Below are 24,291 nucleotides of genomic sequence, written 5' to 3'. Positions count from 1 at the left end.
GCATGTTCTCCCCGGGCTTGCGTGGGTTTTCTCCGGGTTATCTGGTTTCCTCTCACATTCCAAAAACATGCATGGCAGGCTGATTGAACAAGGCAAATTGTCCCTAGGTGTGAGTGTCAGCGTGGATGGTTGTTCGTCTCTATGTGCACTGCGATTGGTTGGCAGCCTGGAGATGGCTGGGATATGCAACGGCACCCGCCCGCGACCCTTGTGAGGATAGATCGGTTCAGAAAATGGATGGATGAATGGACTACGGTACATGCTTAGCACACTCATATAGCTAGCATTTCATTTATCCATCCATCCATCCATCCATCCATCCATCCATCCATCCATCCATTTTCTGTCCCGCTTTATCCTCACAAGGTTCGTGGGGGGTGTTGGAGCCTATTCCAGCTGTCTTCGGGCAGTAGGCGGGGGACACCCTGAACCGGTTGCCAGCTAATTACAGGGCACACAGAGACGAACAACAATCCGCGCTCACACTCACACCTAGGGACAATTTTGAGTGTTCAATCAGCCTGCCATGCATGTTTTTGGAATGTGGGAGGAAATCGGAGTACCCGGAGAAAACCCACGCAGGCCCAGGGAGAACAGGCAAACTGGAGGCTGGAGCTGGAATTGAACCCAGTACCTCTGCACTGTGAGGTCGACGCGCTAACCACTGGACCACCGGGCCGCCGCACTTAATTTATCCATCCATATTATTCATTTACTCCCGTGGCAGGATATTTACAATAAAACTGTGGTCAGAGCAACCACATTTGGCATTGACTCACTCAGGAGCTAAAACTTTAGAGTTGTGCGATGTTACTGTGTGTCAGAATTTTCATCTATTCATTGTGAAAACCATTTGTGAAGTCAGAGGTTACTGATTTTAGATGAGAGTGTCTGGCTCACAATTTTAATTCGTCCCAAAGCTGTTTCATGGGGTTAAGATCCAGGTTCTTTATTTGAGTGAGCAACTTTCTTCCACACCTTTATGGACCTTGCTTTGATGCAGAAAATAGGTTGACCCAACTCTCTCCAAAAAGCTGGAAGCAATGAAGGAATAATCTGAAATATGATGAACAAGTAATCCTTTCGGCGACAGCGGTTACTACAGTGGACAGCTTATCATGTCAGTGTATCAGTTTACAGGGTGCATTTAAAGGGTTCAGATCAAATGTAAACTCTTCGTCTTAATAACACAACTATTAATAATACGTTTTGTCTGACTACAGCTTAAAATCACTATTGAGAACATTAAAACTCCATCTAAAAATCAACGACAGTAGAATGACTGTCTTACAAGTAATGTGTTTTCCACTACTAGTATGATGAAATGTCTTACTAGTCAGGAAAAAGTGTGTATTAATACAAGTAACTTGTACTGTGCATCAAGGATATAAAATATATTTTTCATACAGTAGCGTGTGGATATCCACTACTGCAGTGTTTTGTCGAGCTACCGTATTTTCACGACCATTCGGCGCACCGTATTGTTGGGTGCAGTCTCATTAACGGGTGCTATTTCTGTATTTGACACATAGACAACACGCACTGTATTATTGCGCGCAGTTTTACAGTGGTAAAACATACGGCAGCTTAAAAATATGGCATGCATGCGCGCACGCTAAAAACACGTTAGCTTGAAGCATACGGTAGCATGCCAAGACATACGGATACACACTAAAAACACGTTTTTAAAAAGGTTTTGTTAGCTAGTTAGACTTCATTAGCAAGCTAGTAAGACTATGATTGCATGTACAGAACCTGTATGTTTTTTGACATTATTAGTTGGACAAATGAGGATGCGACACAGTGGTATCACTTAAGTGTTTTATTTGGGATGGCTGTCACACGAACAGTGCGGCACATTAGCACTTGCATGTCTCAGCTGCCATTTGAATCCCGACCACGTCATTTTGCACTTGTGAACATGTAAGATGAAGACTGAAAGTACGATGCCGCATGCCTGTCATTGTGTTCGCGAATCATGAACAGCCATTCTTCCTGTGGAGGCCAAGCCCTCGGTAATCTGCCTCTCTCAACCTTTAGAGGCCATCCTGCCTTCTCATCTCAGTCATCTCTCCAGTCCGCTGCTGATCTCTGACATATGCCTCATAGCGACAATTTAACACTTTTGTAGGAGCGGCCACCCACCTGTTTCTTCACTGCCAATCAAGCTCTCCCCCTTTTCATTGTAGCACATTATGTACGGTACTATACTTGAATAATAACGTATATATTTGGGAACAATATGATGAAACTCAGTCCTATTTTTAATTTCATTGGCTGGCAAATCAGCTCATGGTGTATTCTGTCTCTCTCCAAATGTCAGCTTCGATAGACTCCAACCCACCAAAAACATTTTCCCAGCCACACAATGCTCGGCAGAGTTGTGCTAAGTCAGTAAAATATGTTCCCAAAGACCAGTGAAGGTGTGTTGGTGTTTGCAGGCCATGGCCACTTGGCAATTAGAATGGGAAACTAGGGTCTGGTGTTGCTGTGCCGGTGAAGGGAAACTGACAAAAAGAATTTCACGCAAACATTTTTTTTTCCATTTTACACTCTGAAATGACATCTAAAATATATACAAATGGGAAAAGTAAATTCTGTCACATCTTATGAGTACACACTTCTTTGTCTATTTAAAATATGAGTGGACTAGAGAACACTCACATCTCTAGAAAATGTGATATTTTGTTCATTCAATTTTGGTGACTGAATGCATACAACCCTCTCCTATATTAAAAACGGCTTTTATATAAAGTGTACAGGAATTGATAATAACTGACAGTAAAACATGCACACCACACATTAGCACCCAGAGAGAGAGTAAAATGTTCCACACATAATGTACCACGGATATTTTTAACAGCGCTACGATTTCAAGTGAAGAGAAGGCGATTTAATAAGTGTGATCGAAGATGCAAGTTGCACTGACAGTGTGGAATTACATAATTCAAAGCTCATAAGTTGATGATCTGCACGAACAACATTGGTTTTCTGAGCACGATTTCCAGACAGAGCTGACAAGCGTACTCAGATTCTGTACTTAAATATAAGTTGAGTCATATTTGTGTCACGTTCCTGTTTGCTTTTGCTTTCAGTTTCCAGCGGCAGTTGTGGGCGTTTGCCTTTGATGCCGCACCTGTCACGTATTACCATTAGTGGACTACTTAAGGACTGCTACATCGACAATTTACCGTTGGATTATTCGCCTTGATTGCAGCCCATGTGGCAACTGCTTGTTGTCTAAATGTCAAAGTGCCGGCCCGCGGGCCATATACGGCCCGCGAGAATGTTTTCAGTGGCCCCTGGGATGATATTGATTTATTATTAGAACCGGCCCGCGGCTCCCGGGCTTTCACACGACAATTGTCGAAAACGCCTCGAGGATGGAGCTGCCATTGAAACAATGGTGCATAATACATAGAACGTACTATGTCAGCCTATCACCAGTCCCGTTACTTGAGTGACATAGAAGGCAACCAATCAGATGACTGAATCACTGCTCATGCGCAGACAACGGCGCTAAGTGCTAAGCTATTCAGTGAATTACCTCTATTTTTAAGGCAGGGGTGCCCAATACATCGATCGCAATCGACCAAGAGCCAGCACGCTGGTCCCAAGTCGACCGCGAGCGATGGGAGGAAGAAATAGGAAAAACAAACAAAGATTTGTGTCTTTAGGTTTCATTTATGTTCGGGCGCTCAGGCTGTCGCTCGTTGTGGCGTGCATTCATATGTGCCCGAGTGCATGGTCGCGCGCGTGTGTGTGTGTTCATAATGCTTACATGTGCGCGATCAGGTAGATCGGGAGAGGTTGGTCGCTCCAAAAGTCGATCTTTGCTCAAAAAAGTGTGTGTGGCTCTTTGCAGTAACACGCTAAAAATATTGGCTCTTAGTCTCTGACTAGTTGGCCACCCCTGGTCAAGACATTCAATTCTGGCAACTGATTCAGGGTGTCCCCCGCCTACTGCCCGAAGACGGCTGGGATAGGCTCCAGCACCCCCCGCGACCCTAAGGATCAAGCGGTTCGGAAAATGGATGGATGCCGTGGTTTGTCTTGTGTTGTAAGTAGTGTTCTTGTTAATTTTGTGTTGCTTATTTTTACTTGCAATTAGATTTTTATGTACTTTGGTGGCAAGCTATTTTAGTTATTTATATCCTGACCTTCTGCAAGCGCTTTCCTGCTGGGTCAAATGAACGACTGTTGGGATGGTGCTCGAAAAATCCAGCGGCTGGGTTGAAGATGAACGAATTTGGATTCAATTTGACCCAAATGCATTTAGTGTGCACCAAAACACAAATGTCACAAAATATCGACACATGGATGAATGGACTCTATGCATGCTGCATTTTCATGTTTGTGGTAAGATGGTTTGTACACATGTGGTTGGCATGTTACTGTAACTTCGGAACCATGTTAAAAGTCTAAACCGAGTTGACACTGAACGCAGCGGCCTTCCGCATAAACCCATCCCCAGACCTTTTACTTAAGGGATGCACATGAAATGCATGGGAGGGCCCAGTTATTATTAATATCCCAAAGACAATGCTTATTTTGCTGCATATATTTGATCCTACCATCGGCTTCACGAAGCACGACCGCTCCCAGTCAATAGTCTTGACCTATTACCGTAGTATTTACAGTACATATACATTGACGCAATCGTATCTATGTCGACGCTGGTGATGAGGCGGACAGAACAGCAACGAGTGAAACTTTAATCAGCCCCTATTTGTGATTTTACCAAACAAAGGGGTTCATAGTTTAGGTGGTGTTAATGTTGACCCGAGATAGTCACTTGGCAATGACTCACAAAAGGAGTCATTGCCAAGGATTCGCAAAACATCCACATAAACACAACAGTGACCTGAATACCAGCTCACTTACACACCACAATGTGGCCCTCGTTTTTATTGCTGTCGATTGTTATTTAAATCCAGTGTGACAACTGATGTTTGCCAGCATTGAGTTACTTAAAAATGCTCTCTCTCTCTCTCTCTCTCTCTCTCTCTCTCTCTCTCTCTCTCTCTTTGTGTGCGTGTGTGTGTGTGATATGAAGTGTTTGTTCTAGTAGACAAAAAATGATCGATGTTAAACTTCAATGCATAACTAAACTGGACATCATACACATAAGTACAAACAAGGCCAAACAAATAAAATTTGAAGTCATTGCAGTCAATGAGTTCCTGAAATCTGGAGCCCATGAACATCACCACCTATTGATTTTCCTCCCTGGAGATGCTTTGTCAGGCCTCTGTAACCCCTCACCATTGAGGTTTTGATTTCTTCCAGGTTAGCATGTCAACCTCACAGTGCAGGGGTACTGGGTTCAATTCCAGCTCCGGCCACCCTGTGTGGAGTTTGCATGTTCTCCCTGGGCCTGCATGGGTTTTCTCTGGGTACTCCAGTTTCCTCCCACATTCCAAAAACATGCATGGCAGGCTGATTGGACACTCAAAATTGTCCCCAGGTGTGAGGGATAGGCTCAAGGACACCCCCCCACCCCCACCCCACCCTTGTGAGGATAACGCGGATCGGAAAATGGATGGATGGGTGGGTTTCGTTTAATAAATTCAGTTAATTTAAAGCAGGGGTGCCCATTAGGTCGATTGCGATCGACCGGTAGATGGCGGACTGATCCCAAGTCGATCGCAAGGGGTTTAGAGGAGAAAAACAAACAACAAGCTAGAGTGCCAAAAGACGCACTTTAAAACTGTAAGTGTGAGCTACGATAGTTAACAGGCTGCAAAAGTGCGTCGCTTGCCTCCGTGTCAAGTTGTTGCTCAACATGGCTTGTAAGTGCGTGTGCGTGCGCCGTAACAGGTGGATCGCGGGAACTTGATTGATCGAAAAGTCGATCTTCGGTCCAGAAAATTTGGGCACCCCGGTTTAAAGTATTTAATTTTTTTTATTTTTGTTGCTGTTTGTCTTTCTATCGGCAGTAGACATGTTTTATCACACATGTACTGCACACGATGATGTTTGAGTCTGTGGAATATTTTTCATGAATATGTGTGTGTGTGTGTGTTTGTGTGTGCGTGTGTGTGTGTGTTTGTCTGTGTGTGTGTGAGACATTCAATTACTCTCTTGGCTATAAAACCCAGTATGCATGGTGCCGCAACTAACGTGTGGCAATGATGCATTGCATGGCCGCAATGCAAAGAAGAAGCCCATCGACACACTTCACCACTCAGATGCCATCTTGAAGTCCCCGGTGATCTCTTCCTTTCACTTGTACTGCGGTAATTGTTTGGCTCCAATAAATTCATTGGATTCATGAAGAGGAGCTCTTGCATTCCATTGTTTATTATTCAAAGTGTTTGAAATAGATTTTGTGATGTTGAACTGTGCGTAACCCAGTGTCACCCCTCTCGAGTCAGATGTGTTCCGATCATTGAACTCAAGTGTACAGAAGTATATTAGTTGTATGTGTTTGTGTGTGTGTGAGTTTGAATGGCAGCATTTGCCCAAAAGACATTCTGAAAGGCTCAACGGTGGCCTCGCTTCCTCCATTAATCCATCTACTTTTACAGGGGCTGTCAAGACAGTGTTTGTCTGCATCCCCGCTTGAATACGTGCATATGCTCTTTCTGTGCCACCGTGAGCGCCTGCAAGTCCATGCCCGTGCATGCATGCAGCAGAACTTGCAATGTTTCACTTCTTTACCCACAGGGATAGACCATTCATTTCCCAAAGCCACAGTGTGGGTGTCACACTGTGCTAATGAGAGGAAGGCTGGAAACGAGGGAGATCTGGCTGCTGAGCAATGAAGGAAAGAGTAAAAATAGAGAGACAGCTGAAAAAGAAAAGACAGTGATCGACATGGGTTGCGTCATCAGGAGTATTGATAAAGGAAGGTTATTCATATTGGGAGTGTGTGGGCGGATAGAATGTTTTTTTTATTGTTTTTTTTAAGGACTTCAAAATCAAAGAGGAATTCTAGTTGCATTAAAAGGAAATATATGATTTAGGAAACAGGTGCTTTTTAAGAACAAAGACAGGTATCGTGCTCTTGTGACTAATCAATTGACACCAGGCCGAGCCTTTGATTGCAGCTGCATCGTCGCTCGCATGGCTACAGCAGGCAAACAAGTCAAACACACACACTGACAAGGCTGTAAAATGACAATGTGGTCATCAGATGCTTCTTGCTGTGCGCATGTGAGTGTGTCGTTAAGAAGACCAGATATCACTCCACTTTCCCCAGTAACTCAAACAAGGGGGTGGCTGCTAGGCAACCAAGCCACATCACATCAGGCTAGCCTGGAGAGAGTGCGAGATAGGGAGAGAGCGAGGTGGGGGACGTTCAGAGGCAGAAAACTGTGCTGGCAGTGTTACATAAGCCAGTAGGCAAGTCCCAGTGTTCACATTAATGTGGTTAGACACTGGGAGGGGAAGTGATGCCCATTAGTCACAACTGACAAGGCAGGTGAAGATGCAGCATCCGGCAGTGATTTTAAAAGCTGTTATTATGTATAATGGGGAGGATTAAGACTGGATGTGAAGTCCCCCCCCCCAACCCCATCCCTCCTGAAAAAAAAAGGAATCTTCCACAAAGGCATTGTGACTTGTTACATGGCTTTTCTTTCACACAAAGCTACTAATGATGCACGATTGCTGTGCTTTTACAGTATGAACATCCCCTTTCATGACACACTGATAGCTTAACGGGTCTGCTGAAAAATGAATGAGGGTGAATTTATGTGCATATGTAAGACACGCCAATCAACACAATCATCAAAGATGAATCAGAGCCTAAAATAAAGAGGAATCTGGGCTGCTGTTGTGCCTGCCAACCCTATACAAAATTAATGTCGATGCATACATACTATCCACATTCTATCCACATTCTGCCTCCATGTGTATTCAGTTCATCTTCGTTTTAGCCAAAACCAAATAGTTATAATGATGACAATTCCATCTATTATCACAATTTATAGGTAACAGAACCATCATAGTTAATCTGTAGGCTTCATTTCCCATATTGATACTAGCCTTATAGGAAGACTTTATGTTTTGCATATTTGGATGCAGTGTAAAACTTTATTGTCCAATAGTGAATTCCTGGAATGAATCTCATGAATTAATTTTCATTTTCTGTTAATTCTTTTAATTGAGAGACAAACCTCCTTCATGCACATGTTTACAATTTTTAAGAAAATGTCAATACCGTACATACTGTGCTGTAAAGCTAAATCACTCTTTAGGGTTCACTTAAAATAACTAACAATGAATACAAACATGGACAAGTTTTTGTGTCAGTGTTTCGATCCTACCACATAAACAACATCCCTGATGCCTATGACACCCATAGACGATGTGTGCACCAGTGTCGAATCTGTCTGTCAGTTTGTTGACCCACAGCTACAATCCAGTCCAGACTCCTCATAGCTCCCTGGGGATGATGGTGAAAGGTCGGATGGGACAGGAAGCTTCCAGCTCCAGAGCTGTGAGGAAGCAGTCGGGGGCCTGAGTGGTTCCCAGAGAATGAAGAGCCTCTCCCAGTCCACTCCATGCTTTATGGGACGTGTTGTGGATTTGAACGGCATCACGTAGGACCTTCTCCCCCAGGTTTGCACGCCCCGTCTTCACAAGCAGCCGACCCTGGCAAATAATTGTGAAATTATACTTCATATAATATATCTTTCACAATTTTGTGAAATCAATATTTACAACGACCAATACCAACCACAATGAACCTTACCACAATATATGAGAACCAGTTCAAGAACTCAAGACCTCACAAGGCCTGGAAATCGTATAGTTCAAGACTTGCTGGGAACGGACAAACACCGTAGTTGGTCGAGACATAGCACTAAGTTCCCCCTACAAAGACTGCGGAAGTGAATTTGAGGGAAGCCTCAAACCTTGAACTGCTCCACAGCGTGATATATTGTAGCCTCTTCTACTCCACTACTACAGTGCCGCTGCTATACACGTGCAAACTATTTCTCCAGCGATTGTCTGGCGACCAGGCCAGAGGGTACCTCGCCTATTCCCCAAAGTAAGCTGGGAAAGGCTATGTTAATATTCTAAGCTAATTTCTTGTCAATGCTATAATAGCTGTACATAACTTGGATGCCACTTGGTCGCTCTCGAGGAGCTCTGAAGAAACTTTCAATGAGAGCGTGTACACCCGCTGTGTCTACCTTGGGTTGTTTTTTTCATTTTCTTGCTGCTACTGAGAAGAAAAACTGTCGTTTATGGAGAAAAGTTATCACGGGATGCACGCGTACATGCAGCCTTGCCAGGATATAAAAGTCCCTTTAATAATGAGCTATTGTTCCAATAATTTCTCCCGGATTTGGATGGGCTTGAATTCTCTGGTGGAACTGCATGTTACATTGACACAATATTTTAGCAAATCTGAAACGCAACTGATGCATACTTTGGGGCTTTTAGGCATTGCGAGATGGCAGCTAGATAACTGCACAGTGCTGTGTCAGAAATGGGTCAAGGTTTTATTATGTTTTATAAGTAATAAGTAATTCGCAACTGCACTGGATATCAACATGCCTCGTGTTAGCCCCGCCCAAAATCTTAACTATGGTAACTGAGAAGGTGAAAAAAGTGTTTTTACGCTTTGGGTCGTATTTATGAGCCAATTGCAAGTCTAGCAAAAAGTGCAGTCTAACTGTGCACACGGGTGGAGTCTTCTTTAGTTTGGTATTTTTGTAGAAATGCGAAGGTTGAAATGGGCGTCTGTGCTGTTGTGGGAGTGGACACAGCCAATTTGTTTCCCGGCAAATGGAAGCAGCTCCTCTCATTCCCTTTCAATTCAGTGCAGGAGAAGCGCACAAGCAACATGGAGGAAGCACAGACGGACTCGCCAGAAGGTATCAATGTGAGGCAAGCATTTTATATTTATGAGGAACTGCAAGACAATCTCCACTTGCGGATGGTGTAAAGCTGGCCACTGTGAAGCGGGCACTTCAAACCAACTTCCACCCATAGCGTAGGGCTGTGTATGACAAACATCAAACAGCCCCGCCCACCTCACATTATTCATACACTTCATATTTGTTCTGTGGCGTCTGTTGCATGCTTGAGTTACCAGAGAGACCACATTAAAACATTGTTATTAACATTACTATGGTGTTTCTGCTGCTAGCAAAGGTACATAAAAATACACAACACATTCACATTTGTAGTTGTAGCAAATATACCACCCCCTAATACCTACCTCCTCCCGTTTGCCATTCTGCAAGAATGGTGGACTTGTATTTACTGGTCCACGGCGGAAAAATGGTTGGGGACCACAACCCTTGACAATAATGAGCAGGCAGAGGTCATGGAAAAACTGAATTTTCAACTTCAAAACAGTCCACTAAAAGCGGGCAACATCTCACAGTGAACAGATTGGAACTTGCAACAAAAATAGGAAGAGGAACATTGGGACTGCTTGTTTCTGGCATCACATGAAATAAACCCGTACCGGGTTGATTTTACTTGAACTGCTTCAAGCCATCTGTCTCCTGTTTTACTTCAGCCGATCGCAACAAGCTTGGTGATGCAGATTTTGTGTCTAGTGAAAGCACAAATGAAGTGAGCTGAGCCAAGCTGAGTGTTAGCTAGTGAAGCAAGCTAGTTGTCTTTCCATTCCTCTTTCAAATAATTTGGAAAAATTGTTCAAAATACACCACCTAAGACAGCATCTTTCCTTTGCAGGTGAGAATAAAACCATAATTCTACAAAACAGACAATCCTAGTAGCATTTTGTTACGGAATTAAATGCCATTGAAGAAATTAGTCGCAGACCGTGCAGTAAAAAAGTATTTGCCTCCTGCCTATATTTAACAGACTGAAATGTCTTGGATCATCAATCCAATTTTACTATCTTACAAAAACAACCCACGTAAAAACAAAATGATGATTTCATTTATGAAAAGGGAAAAAAAAGTCTAAACTCATCTGCATCTATTTTAAAAAGGGTTCCATACTTTGGAAATCAGTTCCCAGGAGAAATCAATAAATCAACAATGTCTTCCACAGCTCTTAATGAATGCAAATGACTCAATAATGAATATATACTCCTCTCAATCATGTTGACAGAAGAGGACTTTTAAAAATAGCAAAGCTGTGGATGAATGAATGTTCAGCAAATTCAATCCAGAAAACTGTTTTGTCTGGTGTAGTTTGGTATAGTTTTGTAGTGTAAGGTTATTACAGTGGTTAGCTTATCGTGTTACCAGGTTACAGTTACAGGTTCATTGTTGGCATTTGAAGGGGTTAAAGTGTTAAAGTTATCACAACCGTTGTGATAGAAAGACTAATAAACTCCATCTTGATAAATCACATTTTTGTTGACGTCGAACTGCGTGTGTCACATTGCTCTAAAATAGCTCTACAATGAACGGACTGGAGCATGCAAACAAGATAAATACGAATCTTTAGTTGGTCTCGGCGTCTCATGAGTTGACTACTTTGTCCTGTTCTGAAATAAGTTACAATTATCAGAGAGTTTAAGCTAGCTGGCTGATCGAAAATTTACCCCAAATGATTTTAAGACGCCAATTTCTCACCAATGAAAAGGGTTGAATTTCCTGAGCTACATCAAGTCATTTGACTCCTTCTTAAGAATTAGAGCGAACCAACTTAACTCTTAAACTGAAGTACACTAATTCAACCGTTTCCTCCTGAGGTGTCTTAACTGTAAAGCTTCTCACACTGACAAAAGGTGTACTACTGAATATTTGTCTTGTTCCAGTTTTGCTGGTTTAAGGTCATAAACGCACAGCAACGTACCGACTGTATGATATTATGCTACATGCTAAAATGGCCGCCGCTCAAGTGAAGCTGCCCAAAGGCTGTTCAAGACTTTTGGTATTTAATGCCTTATGTTTTTGATACAAGAAATGCTCAGTTTCTATTTGCTTGCAATTGTCCCACTGAAAATGTTTAGACACTAATAATATTGCCCATTAGCTCATTGTTGTTGCCTGTGAATGATTGCATATAACACTTTGGCGACATAGATGTAGCTTTACATCACGCCGCTGCCCTTATTACTCAAGCAGTCCCATGGTAACACTGGTATGAATCTTTTAAGATGAATGGAAATTGAGGTTAGTGATGCGAAGCTAACCTCCATACTCCTCCACAACCATCTTATTTTGAGACTCTGGGACCTGCGCAGATGTATGAAGACCGCGGCGCCTTGTCAGCTGGACATTTCACTGCACTACAGAATTGTGGTGGTGGTAGGCAAGCTGTCAGTTCACTCTGAACTCACCAACTCGAACACGAGATGTTAAAAAACACACGATGAGCAATTAATTGACATTAAGGTTAAAATGTCAAAGTGGAGTAGTGGACAAGTCCACTTGTCGACTAATCGGTTCCAGCCATTTTAGCACCTGTCATAATCTCTTCTCTGGTTGTCCATCTTCTTAAATCGTTTTCAGAAGGTACCAACCAGTCTAAAGTGGAAAACCCCCCACAAGACATGTCGTTTGGGACTTGGTCTAACCCAGTTGTTTGACAATCCCATTTAGGTTTGTGGTTCAGATCTTTACCGTTGTCGTTCCCTGCATGAGACATGGCCTCCTGTGTCAGCAGGTGAAATGGGAAAAAAATTGAGACATTTTCTACTTCACCTTAAGTAAAACAAATCTTTAAAGATTCCTTAAAGTTTAATTCCATTTCAACGAGTGCATTATAAAGGCTGACACTGTCAAATCATCCATTATCATTCATGTGAGCCAAATATCTTAAACACAGTTATTGATCATTCGTTCACATGCTGTACGAGGAGTGCAAGTGGCTGTCGGTGGATCTTGTGTGTCTGCATGCTTCCGCAATTGAGCCCTGGATTTCAAAGACCATTGCCACCTTTCTCCCTTGCACCCACACATTTGCAAAGCCCAAGTCAGAGGCTGGGGAAACAAGTGAATGGCAATCCATAGTGAAAGTGGAAAGGGACAAATAGAAAGAATGGAAAGAGGGCGGAGTTGAGGATGTAAATGCAGGCAAACATTCTAAAGCAAACAAGGAATGCTTCAAGTTAGCGAAACCTGAATAATGAAAGGGGCAGATGAATGGCAAACAACTGCATGAAGCCATACGTTGCAAAAAAGGCAGCAACCAGCTCGCAATTGCCCAAGTGTTTGTGCCACTGATTCATTTTTCCCTCTGAATCTCTTCCACTGCCTCTTCTCTGCTTATCGGCGGTCTTACTCAATAGAATATATTTCCCGGGTTGCTAAGCAATCCCATAAAATGGCAAGAAGAGTTATAAATAATGTATTCCCATGATCCAATCAGCTGACAGCCACCCCCAAGCACAGGAGAGGACAGAAAGATGTGAGCATTTGATAATTGGGAGGAAAAAAAATTAGTTCAATGAGCACAAGTCCCCGTCCTTGAGATTTTGCATGCATGTGTATGAATATGCTTCTGGAGGAGAGGAGGCAAAGCAGAGCGTGCGTGGCTGACTCAGAGCAGGTGCCACTATGGGCACATGGGAAATGAAATGTGGAGGATGTTGGGAGTGGGTCAGATTCATGACATACCACCTTACCACAAGTTGAAAGGCTGAACTCTGTGTAGGGATCAGCTATACAGCCAGAACATACCTGTATAAACTTGTGCCACATTGCACAGACGTCATGTAGTTGCTCATACGAATGCATACAAACTGAAAATAGGCTTTAGTTTCGCCTGTGGGCTGCTGCGAGGGCTTGAACTAAGACTCTTACACTCACCAGGAGCACGCGCACACACACGCACGCACACACTGCAGTTTTTCCTCACAGCCACGCCCGCGTTGATTTAAAAATACCAGCAGCTGACCATTGCGGTGAGTCACTGTTTGATGACAGTAGAAACATGCGGTCATGGCTGCTGGTACGAGTATGTATATACAGTAGCTATACGGGGAGATTGAAAAGTAACTCGGCATTTTAAGCCTTTCAATGCACCTGTAAACTGATAACATTATCGGCTGTTCACTGTAGTAACCCTGAAAGGGTTAAACCACTTATTGAGCATTTATTTATTGGAATTTATTTTTCAACTTTGTGTTTGTATTGATCTGCAATTGTTTTCAAATGGATGATATTTGTCTGAAATTCGGAATTCCTGTGAACATGGCTGAACGTCATACTTTGGAAGGAGAATGCCCGGCGAGTGGCAAAGGTACGAATTTCGGAAATCATCATTGCAAAAATAGTTAAAATAAAAGACCACTTCATGCTCCACTTGACACAAAGATGATCAGATTGAGCTGCTACTCGAAGAAGGAGCTGCCCGTGGAAATGGAAACATGAATCTCAAGGGAATCAAGTTGGCTCTCCTTTCACATCACACAAACTGTGCTCAAGAAAGAGTTGAAAGGAGATGCTCGCTTTGCCGCACTAGTGGCAATCACTCTTAGTGGAAGACTGCAACATTCATGTGGAGTTAGCGGTGATTACGCTGTCTTGACAAAAAGATTGACTGAAAAAGCAGTATTTCACACTGTAACAACCAGCCCTATCGGGCAGGAGAAGATCCTCATTATCTCTGAAAAATGGAGAATGGGGCTGAACAAAGACAGGATTATTCTCCTATTCATTCTTCACCATGTCATGAATGTTGAGAAATCTGTCCAGTTATCAGTGTTGGGAGAATGTTGAATATTTGACTTCCATGCAAGGCATGCTGGGTGCCCCTGCACATTTTGCTATTGTCATCAGTGAATGGCTGAAAGGTCACTTCCCTGGCCTTCATCGTGGTCCGTATGAGTGGCTAGCCAAGAGTCCTAACTTCACACCCTGTGACTTTTCTTTAAGGGTGATGTCAAACCTACGCCCCGCGGGCTTGAACCGGCTCCGAGGGTGTTCGATCAGGCCCGCGGCATAATTTAAAAATGAAAAAAAATGCATAAAATGACATGGAATGAATATTTTTTAATAATATGCAATTTATATATTATACGCTAGGGGGCCCACTGTTTTCTCTTTAGTTTGTAAAGTGTAGGCGGGGGTTACATTAAGATTTCATATGTACATGTGTACATGGTTAAAAAAATTCTTTCTTTATAAATCTTGTTTATTCTTAAAATGCATGAATATATTTTTAAATACTAACTACTTTTTCATTTTTGGTGCCTTTGTACAATCAGTGGGATCAGTTGCAATGCATATATGTGAATAATCAAAGTAAATTGAACATTTGTCTAAGGAAATCTAAGGTGTTTTATGAAATGTTAGGTAAATGAAATGTAGGTACATTTCAACATTTTCCTCATGTTCTTGTATTTCGCTAAATCCAAACAAAGGAAAAACATGATATTTTGGTTATTTATAGCAGAGTATGCTATAATTTTAATGGTCTGGCCCACTTGACATTGACTGAGGCCGTATGCGGCCCACAATATGTAATGCGTTTGAGACCCCTGCTTTAAGGGTTGGTGCAAGGAAAAAGTCTGCTGTAATGAAGCAAAGAAAACGTTGACGAAATTCTTGGGCAGCTAGAGCGACACGTAGTGAATTCTGGTGCCCAATTAAAATAAAACCTAGTGCTCTCTTTTTTTGTATCAGCAATTTGGTCCATGTGCGGAGACAGTCGGGCAGAAGTCTGCGAGGATTTGGAAAAATCATCATTGCTTGAAATAATATGCATTGATTTCAGACTTTTTGGGGAAGAATTTGTCCAGATAAGACTGATTGACTTTAATTAAGATGACTACCCACAAATCATGTTTGCGTAATGGTGCAAGCAACAGCCGGAACGTATCTTATTTCCAACCCTAATAACCCAAGACTGGAGGATATTCAAGGAAAGTGCAGAACAGAATGTACTTTTGGAGAATAATAACTCAAGAACATCAACCAAGAATAATCAGAGTTCCCCCTCCAGGCAGAGCAGAATAAATGGGCCACTGGCACATAAAGTGTCAGCGGCACATACAGTATAAAAATACATGTAGGGAGCCTGAGCCACTGAGAAAACCTGCCACTGTGGGTTGTATTCTTGCAGGCTGATGCAAGCCAGAAATATAGGAAGATCTCCAAGTTAAATGGCCCACACGCTGTCCCACTGAGCAAGCAAGGATGCATCCCTTTAGCACAGTCATCTAATCCAAAATATGAAGGGAGACATGGTAGGACCTCTTTTGTTTTACCAGTGCTCACCACAACATGAGACTAAATCCACACACGCACAGACACACACACAAGTTCACAAAGAGCGCATCTGCCCTGTGAGAGTTATAGCGTGGGACACTGCCAGCTGGCTTCATTTCAACGTTTCACCTCTAGGGATTGGCTTTAGCACAGGCCAAATATGGAAGAGACGCGACTACACTTTGGCATATACACGCGCACGCACAAACATGCGCACACAAGTACGCAAAAAGAGCTAACACACTAGCCTTATGTGGTCAAAAGAAAGCCAGTCAAAGAGGTATCAGCCAACACATCGATGGTAACTATGGAGACGACTGGTGTGTGTGTGTGTGTGCGTGTGTGTGTGTGTGGGGGGGGGGGGTGAATGTGTCAATTGCGCACAAGTCTTTGGATTTCAGGAACATCCCTTGCCGGTCCCTTCAGCAGGATAGAAGAGACAGTTCAAAGGTCACAGGGACAGTGGTTAATCATGGATCATTTGGACGGCAGTCGGAGGGAGGGAGAGAGAGAGAAAGAGAGAGAGAGAGAGAGAGACTGTTGGGGAATGGGCGGGAGCGGATCCTTGGAGAGCGGAAGTGTGTTTGGGTGAGAGGTAAAACTAGAGCGAGCGAGACAACGTGGGTTGCCCAAATGATCAGAAACGAGAAAGTCACTAGCAAATGAATTCTTTTTTTTGGTCAAGAACTGGAGGTAGTTTCAAAGCTTTCTAGGCACTGAAAGAATCAGCACGTGATGGTGTGCTAATTAGCACTAATGTGACCCATATTCTGAGTCCACAAAAAGAACAGATTAATCAAAAATGACATTAATGCCGTACAGTTATTTGTACTTGAAAAAAAAGAAGTGATTTAGAATTACACAAACACACACACGTCCCATAGATGACACGTTAAAATTAAAAATGTCTCCTTGTTCAAGGGTGGGCAACACAGAGCCGCATGCAGCTTTTTGGCGTCTCATCTGTCAGTCAGGTGATGACCAGATGTCCAGATTTCCCTGGACACTTTTTAGATCTAAAAGTAGCACCTGGGATTGGATAAGGATCTCAATCAGCATATTGTAATTCAACCAAATCGATGCATCTTTAAAATAAATAGTTAGAAAGTTAAACCTCATATTCTCAGTGTTAAAAAACTCCACCTTCTCTAAAATCTTCAGCAAGTGCCTCCATGGTAAAGAGGATTCCGGCATAGGCAGGTGGTGGCCGTCTTTGCTTTTCAGAATGTGGCACTCATTCTGATCTGTGCCGTTCAATCTAGCACTGATCCACACAATAATCACCTCAAAAAGTGCCATCTGCTAGTTCCTGTGTCCACTGACAGAATAGAAGCCAATGAAGCGGAATGTTCATGCTGATCGTAAAGATCTGAGCTGAACACTTCATTTGTGATCAGGATGAGGAAATCACCAGATGGCAGAAGGTAAAAATCAGTTCCCTCAACTCCAAAAAAAAGCAAATCAGAAATGTGAATTTGCACACTATTTTCTCCTCAGCACAAACAAGTTATTATGCTCACTGTTATCATGATTGTTTTTATGAGTAGAAATAGAAGATTAATATCCTTTTAGTCGTCATGTACATGCTGAACCGAAATGTGTGGGGAACGGGGAATACTGGCGGTGGGGGAGTGTTGATAGTGTGCGCAGTTAAAAACAGATTTTATTTTTGGGTCATATTGTTATGCAACATCTCATTATGCAGCACAACACTACTGGCCTATTTGTGGAATTTCATACTTTTTTTCAGATGCCTGATTCTTTCTCCCTTTTCAAAAGCTGCTTCTTGCATGTGAATATATTCATTTTTTTTTAAACTAATTTAAAATATTGTGAGATTGTTAGAGGAGGATATTGTGAACCAAGCATGTCAATAATGTTGGATGTCTGAATACGTTTCAGATTTGAGTTTTTGCCTGTGAAGATTTGTACATTCAATAGAAATTGTGAGTGGTGCACACTTGGCCTCCAACCGCAAATGAGGATGATGAAATGTTGGCAAATAACTATGTTAAAGTTTTTCTCTAAAAACAACTTAACTAGAATCTTGTCTCGCATTGCAGCCAAAAGAACAATCACAATGAATTAATGCACCCTTTAAATTCTTCTCATTGCGCAAAGCTAAAGTTATTTTCCATGACTACTTCCGACGGAAGTGCTTCTTCTTCATCGTCTTTTTTTTAAAACGAGAGTTCTTTCAGAAGAGAGAAGAGAAAAGAACACGACAAAGAAGAGTCAACGGCCGTCATAGTGATTAACTTTGGCTTTGCCCAAAAAAAACTACAACAACAAGGATTTAAACGGTGCGTCAATCATTCGTTCATGCTCCGCTCACAATAATTTATGAATGCGGCCTGCAGCTTCAGTTTTTATTCTTCATTTTGCATTTTAAAACTTATTAAGTGTAACAATTGTTTTGAAAGGTGGGAACCATGTAGAGGAGGGCTTAATAGAATTATAACCCCGGCCCCTCCTAAAAAAAAAAAAAAAGCCCGATAATACATGAAATTTTGCATCAGCATAGCTGTTGCCATTGCTCACCATGTGCACCAGTATTTGCTCCCCAGTAGGGTGGATGGCCAAGGCTTCATCGTAGAGGTTTTTAGCTTCATCCAGTTGACCCCGCAGCTCGGCTAGGTGACCCCTCTGCAGCAACACTGAGTGCGAGTTGGGGAAGAGTGAGCTCGCCTCGGCGATGCAAAACTGGGCCTCTTTCGGTCGGCCATCCTCCATGAACAGTTCGCCTGCGCAGGCAGACAGACATATCAAGACGGTCGGGTCCAAGTGCAAGTAACAACCTCAAAGCAGCATTTTCGAGTACAAACAGCGTGAAGCTCAATTACACTAAACATTACATATTCCACTCAAGTTCATGTCATACAGTAGTTCCATTTTGTCCAGTGATACCTCAGATCTGGATTACTGGAGAATACTTCCATGACATTATGCAACAACAGCCAAGCAAGCCTTGAGAAATGAACTCTTCACCTCGAAACAGTCACACCACGAAACAGCAGAAGTGGTTCAGGGAGAACTGAGGTGAACCGTGTTGTGCAAATATCATGCATGCTTCTTGCTCCTGAATGCGGTGTGAATTCATCTGTGCATTGGGCAGGTGTTCTGTTGTTATTGTTTTTTTTTCTTACCTAAGTATAGATATACCGGAAGGAATCACTTATCATAATTAACGTTGTTTCTCTTGCAGTAGCTTTATTTTGGGCAACCAGGATAAGTGATCCACAGTACTAATATCTACATTTGCAGTCGCACGTGACAAATTAGTGCATTGCTCTGTGTGTGCTATTTTTTTCCTGCGTGGTCAATCACCGACTGAGATTGTGACAGGAAGTTGGCGAGGAGAGCAGGAATGCTGGGAAGAACTCAGCCTGGTCGTATTACACTAAGGAAACACATTAAGAGACTTCAGTGAAACTATGCCGTATTTTCACAAGCGCCTGAATAACATGAGGAAAAGGCTGGTCCCAAAAAAAAATAACTTTCGAATTACTGAGAGCCACAAGGGACACAACCCCGACATAATTCCATCTGCCCCACCCACTTCGACCCACTAGGGTGTATAAAACACTGGAAGACTGGTTGTTCAATTTCCCTTTTGAATCGTCTCCTCTGCTGCAACTATACTTTATCTTTGTGTCCTTTTAAAATAAAGTGTGGCACACAAGTGAGCCCACCCTGTTGTGAGAGTAAAACTAGACCTTAAATCATCACTGCCTGCTGACTAGTTTTGGATTGTTGAGAAATAAGGGAAAATACGCAGAATGAACGACAGTGTAAAAGTTCAGCCTTAGTGTCAATGGACACTAACACAAATGTTTGGGACATTTTGTTTTGTTTTGTTTTCAATGCAAAAAAAAAAAAAAATCCAACTAGAACTTTAGAGGGTGACAGGTGCGTGCTGACCACTGTCTGTATGGTGAGCATCTCATCTACCTATCTCACGCTTGAGCCTTTTAGTACAGAAGCACTTGTTCAGTTTATGAACAATAATTTGGTAGATCAGTTGTTGTTGTTTGTTTTGTTTCTGTGTTCTACGTGTGCAGATGAATCGAACTCTTTGCTGCCATAATGTTTTGCCAGCTTTTCTGCCTTACTCGAGCTTTGTAATTATGGTAAACCAAACCACCACGAGAAACCATTGTCTTCCTTTGGGCCAGCCGTTTATCAATCTGTCATACTTTTTATCCTCAAGAAATCCTCCAGATTAATGCTTTACGTGCTCCATTTCCAACAAGAGGTGAGGCGAAAAGCCTTTTGATCCATTCATTTTGCTACTGCTTATTCTGTTCAGGGTCACCGCGCGAGAGGCAATGCACACCCTGTACTGGTTGCCAGTCAATCACAGATCACCGCCTCTAGTCAAACAACCATTTCCACTCACATTCATACCTACATTCTTTAGAACGAGGTGACTGAAAGAATGAGGAAAATGCGAAGCTAACTCCATACGTCACCTAGAGTGCGGGAATGTTGTCAATACTAGACTTAAAACTGTTCTTGTTCTACAATTTCTTCGGAACCATTGTTATAATATGATGTAAATGTTTTGCCCATTTACAAAGTACAGTGCACTCCGCTTAATAGAACACCATTGGGCCGAAGCGCTTCTGTTCTACTAAGCGGAGTTTCTATTAACCGGAGACACTTTATTAGGTTAGCTTCTGCAGCCGAGGATCGGACCGCCAGGGTCCCCGCCTTTGGCTGCCGCCCAGCTCGCATTGCACCCGACCCCTTTGACCCCTCCTACGGGTGGTGAGACCATGAGGTGGGACATGGAATGTCACCTCTCTGGCAGGGAAGGAGCCCGAACTGGTGTGTGAGGCAGAGAAGTTCCGACTGGATATAGTCGGACTTGCCTCCACACACAGCCTAGGTTCTGGTACCAGTCCTCTCGAGAGGGGTTGGACTCTCTTTCACTCTGGAGTTGCTCACGGTGAGAGGCGCAGAGCAGGTGTGGGCATACTTATTGCCCCCCGGCTCAGTGCCTGTACATTGGGGTTCACACCGGTGGACGAGAGGGTTGCATCCCTCCGCCTGCGGGTGGGGGGACGGGTCCTGACTGTTGTTTGTGCATATGCAGCAAACAGCAGCTCAGCATACCCACCCTTTTTGGAGTCCTTGGAGGGTGTGCTGGAGAGTACCCCTGCTGGGGACTCCCTTGTTCTACTGGGGGACTTCAATGCTCACGTGGGCAATGACAGTGAGACCTGGAGGGGCGTGATTGGGAGGAACGCCCCCCCCGATCAGAACTCGAGTGGTGTTTTGTTATTGGACTTCTGTGCTCGTCACGGACTGTCCATAACGAACACCTTGTTCAAACATAAGGGTGTCCACATGTGCACTTGGCACCAGGACACCCTAGGCCGTAGTTCGATGATCGACCTTGTGGTCGTGTCATCGGATTTGCGGCCGCATGTTCTGGACACTCGGGTGAAGAGAGGGGCGGAGCTGTCAACTGATCACCACCTGGTGGTGAGTAGGCTCCGATGGTGGGGGAAGATGCCGGTCCGTCCTGGCAGACCCAAACGTATTGTGAGGGTTTGTTGGGAGCGTCTGGCGGAATCCCCTGTCAGAAGGAGTTTCAACTCCCACCTCCGACAGAGCTTTTCCCATGTTCCGGGGGAGACGGGGGACATTGAGTCCGAGTGGACCATGTTCCGTGCCTCTATTGTTGAGGCGGCCAATCTGAGTTGTGGCCGTAAGGTGGTTGGTGCCTGTCGTGGCGGCAACCCTCGTACTCGCTGGTGGACACCAGCAGTAAGGGATGCCGTCAAGCTGAAGAAGGAGTCTTATCGAGCCTTTATGGCCTGTGGGACCCCAGAGGCAGCTGACGGGTACCGACTGGCCAAGCGGAACGCAGCTTCGGTGGTCGCCGAGGCAAAAACCCGAGCATGGGAAGAGTTCGGTGAGGCCAAGGAAGCCGACTTCCGGACGGCTTCGAGGAAATTCTGGTCCACCATCCGACGTCTCAAGAGGGGGAAGCAGTGCACCACTAACACTGTGTACAGTGGGGATGGGGCGCTGCTGACTTCGACTCGGGATGTTGTGAACCGGTGGGCAGAGTACTTCGAAGACCTCCTCAACTCCACCAACATGCCTTCCTTGGAGGAAGCAGAGCCTGGGGACTCTGAGGTGGGCTCTCCTATCTCTGTGGTTGAAGTCACCGATGTGGTTAAAAAGCTCCTCGGTGGCAAGGCCCCAGGGGTGGATGAGATCCGCCCAGAGTTCCTCAAGGTTCTGGATGTTGTGGGGCTGTCCTGGTTGACACGCCTCTGCAACATCGCGTGGTCAACGGGGAGAGTGCCTCTGGATTGGCAGACCGGGGTGGTAGTCCCTCTTTTTAAAAAGGGGGACCGGAGGGTGTGTTCCAACTACAGAGGGATCACACTCCTCAGCCTCCCTGGTAAGGTCTATTCAGGGGTGCTGGAGAGGAGGGTCCGTCAGGAAGTCGAGCCTCAGATTGAGGAGGAGCAGTGTGGTTTTCGTCCCGGCCGTGGAACAGTGGACCAGCTCTACACCCTTAGCAGGGTTCTCGAGGGTATGTGGGAATTCGCCCAACCAGTCTACATGTGTTTTGTGGACTTGGAGAAGGCGTTTGACCGTGTCCCTCGGGGAGTTCTGTGGGGGGTGCTTCGTGGGTATGGAGTACCGAACCCCCTGATACGGGCTGTTCGGTCACTATACCACCGATGTCAGAGTTTGGTTCGCATTGCCGGCAGTAAGTCGGAATCGTTTCCAGTGAGGGTAGGACTCCGCCAAGGCTGCCCTTTGTCACCGATTCTGTTCATAACGTTCATGGACAGAATCTCTAGGCGCAGCCGAAGCGTTGAGGGGGTCCGTTTTGGTGGCCTCAGTATTGCATCCCTGCTTTTTGCAGATGATGTGGTGCTGTTGGCTCCTTCAAACAGGGCTCTCCAACTCTAACTGGAGCGTTTCGCAGCCGAGTGTGAAGCGGTTGGGATGAAAATCAGCACCTCCAAATCTGAAACCATGGTCCTCAGTCGGAAAAGGGTGGAGTGCCCCCTCCGGGTCGGGGGGGAGATCTTGCCCCAAGTGGAGGAGTTTAAGTATCTTGGGGTCTTGTTCACGAGTGAGGGCAGGAGGGAGCGAGAGATCGACAGGCGGATCGGTGCAGCGTCTGCTGTGATGCGGATGTTGTATCGGTCTGTCGTGGTGAAGAAGGAGCTGAGCCAAAGGGCGAAGCTCTCAATTTACCGGTCGATCTACGTTCCAACCCTCATCTATGGTCACGAGCTATGGGTCGTGACCGAAAGAACGAGATCCCGGATACAAGCGGCCGAAATGAGTTTTCTCCGCAGGGTGTCCGGGCTCTCCCTTAGAGATAAGGTGAGAAGCTCGGTCATCCGGGAGGGGCTCAGAGTCGAGCCGCTTCTACTCCACATCGAGAGGAGCCAGATGAGGTGGCTTGGGCATCTGATTCGTATGCCTCCTGAGCGCCTCCCTGGTGAGGTGTTCCGGGCATGTCCCACCGGGAGGAGACCCCGAGGAAGACCCAGGACACGCTGGAGAGACTATGTCACCCAGCTGGCCTGGGAACGTCTCGGGATCCCCCGGGGAGAGCTGGAAGAAGTAGCTAGGGAGAGGGACGTCTGGGCTTCCCTGCTAAAGCTGTTGCCCCCGCGACCCGGTCCCGGATAAGCGGTAGAAGATGGATGGATGGATGGATGGATGGACTTTATTAGGTACACCTTCAGACACGTCGACGACCAAGTTATGCACGCAGAAAAACCCCTGCTGACGAGTTAGAAGAGATATTTCGACTGTGGGCGTCCATATCTTTAATCAAACAACAAAACACCAACTTTAATCAACTTCAGTCAAACATCTCAAATCACGAGAAAAATTTCGTTACTTTTGTCTGGAAACAGGAGTCCGTAATTTTGCGGTTGACTTCCCTCTCAATGCGCTGGATAAGAGGGAAGTCCTGGAAACCGCGGGCGTACCTTCTGAGAATCCGGCAATGCATCGTATCGTCTGAGTATGTCCTTCTTATCCGCAGGTGATAGCCCTCGTCTCTTGAATGAAGTTGAAGCCATTGTGACGTGCGTGTGTCTATGTGTGGAGTGACGCGTGCTACCTGTTACTGTATACGGCTAGAACTACCGCGTTTTCTCGCGATAGTGGTACAGTATCGCGATAGCTACACTTC

The 24,291-nt window shown here is 44.5% G+C and overlaps 1 protein-coding gene across 2 annotated transcripts in view; it reads right to left on the bottom strand.

Annotated features, from left to right (window-relative positions):
- Positions 1 to 7,656: 7,656 nt before the first annotated feature.
- The window catches only part of ttc7a (tetratricopeptide repeat domain 7A), a 52,459-nt gene continuing 35,824 nt past the window's right edge, over positions 7,657 to 24,291 (bottom strand). Inside the window, exons 20-21 of one of the 2 annotated variants that reach the window (XM_052079806.1) lie at positions 18,645 to 18,847; positions 7,657 to 8,601 (exon numbers count right to left, since the gene is read on the bottom strand). In XM_052079806.1, the coding sequence (XP_051935766.1) occupies positions 8,383 to 8,601; positions 18,645 to 18,847 (422 nt within the window). In that variant the 3' untranslated portion in view covers positions 7,657 to 8,382. Of the gene's footprint in view, positions 8,602 to 18,644; positions 18,848 to 19,372; positions 19,504 to 24,291 lie in introns of those variants that run through there. The other variant, XM_052079807.1, reaches the window with a different exon arrangement.

This window comes from Hippocampus zosterae, chromosome 11 (assembly GCF_025434085.1).
Source record: "Hippocampus zosterae strain Florida chromosome 11, ASM2543408v3, whole genome shotgun sequence".
NCBI lineage: Eukaryota > Metazoa > Chordata > Actinopteri > Syngnathiformes > Syngnathidae > Hippocampus > Hippocampus zosterae.
Note: the sequence above shows the minus strand (reverse complement) of the source record. Positions and strands in the feature narration are given on the sequence as shown.